The 8,401-nt window shown below is 38.0% G+C and overlaps 1 protein-coding gene across 6 annotated transcripts in view; it reads right to left on the minus strand.

Annotated features, from left to right (window-relative positions):
* Positions 1–6,615, minus strand: part of LOC107685043 (stonustoxin subunit beta-like) — a 14,424-nt gene extending 7,809 nt beyond the window's left edge. The window contains exons 1-3 of one of the 6 annotated variants that reach the window (XM_016481476.1): positions 6,509–6,528; positions 297–470; positions 167–213 (exon numbers count right to left, since the gene is read on the minus strand). In XM_016481476.1, the coding sequence (XP_016336962.1) occupies positions 167–213; positions 297–457 (208 nt within the window). In that variant the 5' untranslated portion in view covers positions 458–470; positions 6,509–6,528. Of the gene's footprint in view, positions 1–166; positions 214–296; positions 517–5,628; positions 5,754–6,508 lie in introns of those variants that run through there. The other 5 variants (XM_016481477.1, XM_016481478.1, XM_016481480.1 and 2 more) reach the window with 5 other exon arrangements.
* Between the last annotated feature and the right edge of the window lie 1,786 nt (positions 6,616–8,401).

Raw genomic sequence — 8,401 nt, forward strand, 5'->3', positions numbered from 1 at the left:
TGTTATGGGGACCAAATGTCCCCACAAGGATAGTAATACCAGTAAATCTTGACCTTGCGGGGACATTTTTAGGTCCTCAGGAGGAAACAAGCTTATAAATCATACAGAATTAAGTTTTTTTGAAAATCTAAAAATGCTCCAAGTGTGTGTGTGCTTGTAGACCTACACTTTCGTAGTCCTGCTGTAATTCTGATCTCTCCTCCATGATTCACACTATAAACACACAAACACACATTAATGTAGATCTGCATCATTCACACACACGTTCAGTATGTCAATATTAGTGTTTGACATACTTGAGTATCTGCAGTTTATAGTTTGGATCCTCCAGTTTGTGGTTGAGCAGCTGGACTCCTGATGGTCCTGGGTGATTGTAGCTCAGATCCAGCTCTCTCAGCTGTGAGGGGTTTGACCTCAGAGCTGCAGACAAATAACCACAGCCTTCCTCTGTCACCATACAGCCTGACAACCTACAGACACACATCAAGAGTCAGATAATCTACAGACACACAGTCAGATCATCTACAGACACAGACACAGTCAGATCATCTACAGACACACACTACAGACACACACATTCAGATCATCTACAGACACACACAGATCATCTACAGACACAGTCAAATCATCTACGGACACACACAGTCAGATCATTTACAGACACACACAGCTCATCTACAGACACAGTCAAATCATCTACAGACACACACAGTCAGATCATCTACAGACACACATAGGTCATCTAGACACACACAGTCAGATCACCTGCAGGCGCACAGTCATATCATCTACAGACACACATAGATCATGAACAGACACACACACAGTCAGATCATCTACAGACACACACACAGTCAGATCATCTACAGACACACACACAGTTAGATCATCTACAAACACACATCAACATTATGACCGGCTAACTGTACATTTAATTCAACTCAATTACACTTTATTGTTGAAATGTATTATATGTGATGCTAAAGGCTATGTATGCTAACCATCAGCATAATAATAAATGCACGTTATGCTTATGAACATACCATGGACCGCTGGAAGAACTTAGACAAATCATATATGATTAATCATGTATTTATTTGGTTTATTGTCTGTCTTTGTCCTGTGTCTTTGTTGATATCGGACTTCTGCGTCTGCATATGTAATAAATGTAATATCCGTTTAATAACTCATATAACTCTGGTTTTTGGTCTGTGAGCTCCCTCTGTTGCTTTGGCTGAAAGGATAACAGTGTATAGTGAGGCAGGACAGCGCCCAAACATCCTCACATTATATAATTTTGTGGAAAATTAATATAAAGTCTTATTCTTTCTAAAGTTGAAACATATGGGTTTAACAATGTTTTTCTAATGTGTTATACGTGTATGCCTATGGACTTAAATGGATGGAGTCGTTTTGTGCATTTCTGTAATTACAAATAAATGGAGCAGCCGCGACTGAACAAGTATGTGTTTCCTTTTTTTATGTGAAATAATTATACATACAAGTTGAATTTTTCATCACTGATGTGCACTTCTGACACAGATTAATAAATTACGGTCACTGTAACATTTTTTATCATAAATCATTGGTAAAATATCAATGCTGAAGTCTTTTTAAATCTTTATATAAGCGTCAGATTGTGTCAAGTTTGTTTTTTGATAGTTTATTAATTTTCCCTTCGCTGGTGAAATGGTGATGTTGTGTGACGTTTTCTTCAGAGAGGCGTGTTAAGGGCGGGTTTTTAAGAGTAGCACTGGCCCGACAGGTGGAAACGCAGCATGATTTTGGACTCGCGGCTTGAGGTGTGAGGCCATTGGCCCTGCCTGGCTCGTTGTTAGCCCGGGCTCACACTAGCCCAACAGTGGAAAAGCGACTATTGGTATCTGAGCAGGCCCGGATTGGCTAATCGTGAGCACCGGGAGAATTCCCGGTCTCCCGGTCTGCTTCTTTTGGCAGCGAGGGCCGGTGTTGTCATGCCACTGGGATGAAATATGGATGTTGTCCCTAGACTGTCTTCACTCACAGCAGCCCCATTCTTTTTATTTATTATTTTACCACAGTCCCACTCTTTTTATTTTTTATTATCTCGCAGCCCAGTTGATTGAGATATGCGAGCAAAAAATAAAAGATACTAAAAATGGATAATAGAAAGCGCAAAGGCGGTGCTGAAAAATCCAGAATAAAAAAAAGAAAGCTCTAGAGATTCCACAGATTGAACAGTGGCTCAAAATACCCGACCGTTGCATAAGCATATATACGCAAACTACAGCTCCCCGCTGGATAAATTAAGCCAATTTCGCACTAGTAAAGTTTGACCATTGTAATCAAGGTAAAGACGATTACAGAGACATACGGGAGTTGTACATTAGGCGCACGTGCCCATTATTATTGATGCGCAAATAAAAAGCACTGTCCGTTTTCTTCCACGTGCCTGAGTGTTATGAGTCAGAGCGTGTTCAGATCTGTCAGTCATGTGATCTTATCTCCTGCCATTCCGTATATAACAAAATGAGAAACATTTTTTTTTCTACACATGAAATATGATAGCAAATAGACATATGATTGTGACAATATATTCTGTATGTGTTTTAATGCAGCTCATGGTATTTTCATAACAATAAAGGATGTTTATGACAAATGATAAGCGGATGTATATTTTAAGATGTGTTCTTGTAAGCATATAGATGGTTTGTGTTTCTGGTGTAGAACCTAACTTTATTTATCTTTATTTAATGCTGTGTATTGAGCAGCGGACGATGTTAAATCCATATACGAGATACATATCTGAGGTTGTTGGTCAGCGCCACCTAGCGTGCAGGAGAGAATTAGCAGAAGGCGATCAATCGTTCGCGCTCGGTGTGAAAGCACTGTTCGTCGGCAATTCACGAATAGTAAGAATGAAAAAGATAAGGATTGACTTCCATTTGAATAATTTTTGTCAGTAAAAGCTCTGATTGGATTGGATTGAATGCAGAGGTAAAGTCCAAGAAAAGGGCCTGAGCTGTAGTTTTAGCCTTATCCAGATGTTTCAAAATCAAATGTAACAACATTACCACTGCATCTTCAGCACTGCGAAACTGGAAAGTATCTAATTTACCCTCTACTAAATTTAAAAGCTGTTTTACCACTATTTTCTCTAAAGTCTTCATAACAACAGGTGTTAAGGCTATAGGCCGATAATCACCTAGTTCCTCCGCCCTACTTTCTTTTGAGGAGGTATTACATACTAGGGGTGTAAATCGGAGGATTCGTCACGATACGATATGGTATCGATTCTCATACCCAGCGATACGATATTTGTCGATACCTCAAGAAATTCTATGATATGATTACGATACGATTCAATTCAGCAGTATATCGATCAATTTATAAATATTATATACCTATTTTCCACAAGCAGTTACATTTTTATTAACACACAAATGCATACAAAATATATAACATGAACATTTATCTGAAATTTGCACACCCTGTACTCCAACTGGGACATTCACAACAAAAAATAAACTTTTTTTAAATAATAAAGAAAAATAAATAACTGGAAAAAATCAAGTCACACGAGATCAATAATCTTATAACATGACAACAGACAATAAAGTCTTTCAGATGTGCTAAAATGTGCAATGTTATTTCAAAAAATAAATATACAAAAAGACAATACAAAAATAAAGCTCTTAAAACTAAATTTGCTTTGAGAAGTTAATTTAAAACTTATTTTTTTGGCTGCTACTATTCATGGCAGTCTGGGTCTCATACAGACATGCAGGGCTAAGTGCTAAGAATCTTTTCCAAATTACAAGCAATAGCAGACACAAGACACAAATGTAGTCAACAGTGCTTTTCAGGTTTTTCAGGTACATCTAAAAGAAGTTTGCAGGTACAGAAATGAATAAAGTAATAAAATGTAAAATAGTCTTCATAGCCTTCACTATATAAAAGTAAATATAGATAAATCCTCATTAAAGTTACAAACGTTATTCAGTCAAAAGTAATGAGATGTTTTCTTTTAGGTTTATTATTAGCCTGCTTTCACTTTAAGACGGATTGCACGGATCCAATATCCTGAGATACATGTGTTTTCTTTCTCAACTGTTTACGTTAAGATATAACCAACTATGTTTACAGGATATTCGCAAAGACACACATTTTGCTGTAATTTTGTCTGTTTTTGTTCGTCCAAACTCAAAAATAAGCAAAAGAGAACTCAACTGATGGTGAGAACTCATAGATGGTGAGAACTCATAGATGGTTCTTACCATCAACCTGCCAGGGACTGCAGAGGAAAATTAGCCTGAATGACTAAATCTGGCACATTTACATAGTAGACTTGTTTACTCATGTTAATTAATGTGTATTGTCCCTTTTAAATAAAATAAAAAACAAACAAACAAAACTAAATATTTGCACGCTGACTGAGACACGGCTGTCTGTGTGTGTGCACTTCAGATGTGTGTGTATAGAACGTCTCACACAGCGCTCGACATTTCTGCCAGCTGATGTTCAATGAGAATGCACGCGTTGGTGGTAATGCATTGACGGACTTTGCGTCAAAATGTGGACAGTGCCAAAATAAAGGTGCCTATAAATACTACAGGTATCAATATTTTACGTGCGGCATCGATGCATCGTATCATTAGACACTTAAATTATATATTGATCCATATCGATGGATCGTTACACCACTATTACATACCAAGTCTTCCACACTTCAGGAATAACATTACAGAGTCTACAGAACTCTGAAAAATAGGTTTAACTTTTTAAAAGTACTCCTCACTTGTTCAAACGTAACATCAATTCTGTCTGACCTGTTTTAATAATAGTCACACGCTGATCTGGAATATTCCCTTTATCAAACCTAGAGAAAAATGGATTCAGTTGATACTCATTATCTACCACTAAAGATTTCTGTGTTGTTGACAATCCAGTCGTCCCCTTCATAGTATCCCATATCTGTTTTGTGTTATTGCTCATAAAAGCCTTTTCCAATTTTACCTTATGTACCATCTTCGCCTCTCGTATTTTCCCCTTTATCTCCTTTTCTAGATGATTTAATTCTTTTGTATACTTCTTTTTAAAAGCAATTTTCCTCAGATTCATCACATGCTTGACATCTTTAGTAATGTACATATTATTCGGATAGACTGTAATCTCCTTAGTTGGTATCACTGACTGTACACAGAAACCTATGTAGTCTGTTATTACTTTTTTTCTCTGGTTTACTGCTTTTCAGCTTAGAATTATAAATTGGTACAAGAAGTGCTACATTATCATCTGAGTTTGCAACCGGTGGCCTTATCCTCGACACACATGCTCCCTCCACAATTACAAAACATTTATCCAGCAAGTTACTCTTCCTTGTTTGCCCTTTTACATACTGCTTAAAACCCGGCATTGTTGCTGCTGTAGCATATGAACACAATCTGCCACAGCAGTCGCCACTCTCGTACATAAACAACCACCACCAGAACACATCCACATTCCCTGAGCAGGTAGAAATGTCTCAGAGTCAAATACAAAATCTCCACGTCTGTGTCACAAATCCTCCCATTCACTTTATACTGATGACACCATAGATCGTTTATATAGACACAGATCCCACATTATCTCTTATATGTTCTTAAATACCTCAGAATCTGCAGCTGACAGTTTGGACTCTTCAGTTCATCAGAGAGCAGATTCACTCCTGAATCCAGCAGGTCATTGTTACTCAGATCAAGCTCTCTCAGGACAGAGTTTGAGGATTGAAGAACTGATGACCCCATTTCACAAGTGAGATTACATCCAGCAAGACTGAAAGAGAGCAGAACACACAAAAACAGTCAGATCATCTACAGACACACACAGATCATCTACAGACACACACAGTCAGATCTTCCACACACACACACACACACACACACACACACACACACACACACAGTCAGATCATCTTCAGACATACACAGTCAGGTCAACTACAGACACACACAGTCAGATCATCTACACACACACACACAGTCAGATCATCTACAGACACACACGGTCAGATCATCTACAGACATACACGGTCAGATCATCTACAGACACACACTGTCAGATCATCTACAGACACTGTCAGATCATCTACAGACACAGTCAGATCAACTACAGACACAGTCAGATCAACTACAGACACACACAGGTCATCTACAGACACACACAGGTCATCTACAGACACACACAGGTCATCTACAGACACACACAGGTCATCTACAGACACACACGGTCAGATCATCTACAGACACACACGGTCAGATCATCTACAGACACACAGTCAGATCATCTACAGACACACAGTCAGATCAGCTACAGACACACAGTCAGATCAGCTATATACACACAGTCAGATCAGCTACAGACACACAGTCAGATCAGCTACAGACACTCAGTCAGATCATTTACAGAAACACACAGTCAGATCATCTACAGACACACACCAACATTGTGACCAGTTGACTGTAAATTATCTCTTATATGTTCTTAATACCTCAGTATCTGCAGCTGACAGTTTGGACTCTTCAGTCCATCAGAGAGCAACTTCACTCCTGAGTCCCGCAGCTCATCGCGAATCATATCCAGCTCTATCAGACGGGAGTTTGATGATTGTAGAACTGATGCCACAAATTCACAGCACTGACCAGTGAGTGTACAGCCTGCCAATCTGATGCTGATCTGAGAGATTACAGCCAGAAAATCTAGAAGAGATAAATAATAATAATAAAGACATGTAAAGAGGGTTGCTCAGGAACATGGGATGACATGATCTGAACATTGAATCACAATAAAATGAGCTTCTAACGGTTTCTTCAGCTAATGAATATGTAAATGTAGCAAAATGTAGCAAAGTTTTCTGAGACTGTGTTTCTCCACTGCTAAAGAGGCAGTGATGTTGAAGTAGGTGTTGATCATCTTCTGCAGAGGCGGGCTTTCATCGCACTGTGACATCATAATGTGACAAATTCCAGAACGAGTCATTTTAGAATCTTGGTTCCAATAAAAGCTGTTTTTAGACTTATGAGAAAGTTTTGAGCTCTGAAACTTACAAGACGTTTTTAATAGTACAATGACCTCTTATATGTAAAAAAAATCAAGGAGAATTAGATTTCTCAATTCATGACCCCTTTAATTTTAACACAATGAAGAGTTGGGATACATGGGCATTTCTTATTTCTTTTTACTGAGTTATTACTAAACTGAGATTTACACACACATACATACATACATACATACATATATATATATATATAACGGGGCCGACGAGACGCGTGCGGATCCATATGAGCAAAGATGCAGTAGATTCCATCAACACCCCCAAAGCTTCACAGTCCTTTGCCATTTCCAGGATCGACGTTTCACTTGGTAACATTAGGAAGTTTTCATTTATACACTGTTTATTGTTGATGATCGCATTGTTTTTCATATGCATATGCATTCATACGAGATCAGTGAACGCATCTCCACTGCATAGCCGCATACAATCGTTGGTGTCAGTCGCGAATATTAAGCATGTTTTAGGCTATAATGCATGGCGTGTGTGTTTCACTAGCTCCCTTCCCATGTACACCTTTTGTTTGATCTAATTCTGGATATTTCCAGCCTAAGACGTGTGATTAATCAGCCGATTAATCCCTATCTAAAGCCATGTCTACACCAAGAGAACTCATTATAATCAGTTGATGCGGCGACCACATGGGAAGTGGCACGAGGCGACAAATCTTCTACAGTAACTGATGTCTCCTTCTATCCCGAATCTTTGAAACATGCGTTGTATGCGTTGAAAATTAAACCTAAAAAAACTGCGCACATAAGAAAGCAATTGCACGCTTCCCAGCCGAAACAACCCCCCCCGTGAAATTGAAATAATAACCTGTGATATAAGATTTTGGCCATATTGCCCATCTAAATCACTCATCCCGCGCGTCATGTAGGCTACACTTCTTGTACTTCGTTTGGGCACCACAAGGTGTCACTGTGGCCTCAAAGCTTACCCCTCATCTACTCTGGCTTGATTGCTATTCCTGAGGTAAAACATGCCCTCCTCATTACCCTATGGACAAAGAAATGTAGAAATAAATAAATGTGAAAATAAATAAATGTAAAAATAAATAAATGTAGAAATAAATACTTGTGGAAATGAATAAATACGTAAATAAATACATAAATGTTAAAATAAATAAAAGTGGAAAAAAAAATACATAAGGAAATAAAATTATAAATAATTATTTAGTTTTGCTTTTTTTACTTTTCTTTGTATATTTATTTATATTTGCTTTTTTACATTTCTTTGTAAATGTATTTATTTATTTATAATTATGGTAGGTTTGGCATTCCATACTCGAGAGCACCCTTCTGAAAGCTAAAATTATGAATGGGACACTCT

This window comes from Sinocyclocheilus anshuiensis, unplaced genomic scaffold (genome assembly GCF_001515605.1).
Source record: "Sinocyclocheilus anshuiensis isolate Anshui unplaced genomic scaffold, SAMN03320099.WGS_v1.1 scaffold565, whole genome shotgun sequence".
Classification (NCBI taxonomy): domain Eukaryota; kingdom Metazoa; phylum Chordata; class Actinopteri; order Cypriniformes; family Cyprinidae; genus Sinocyclocheilus; species Sinocyclocheilus anshuiensis.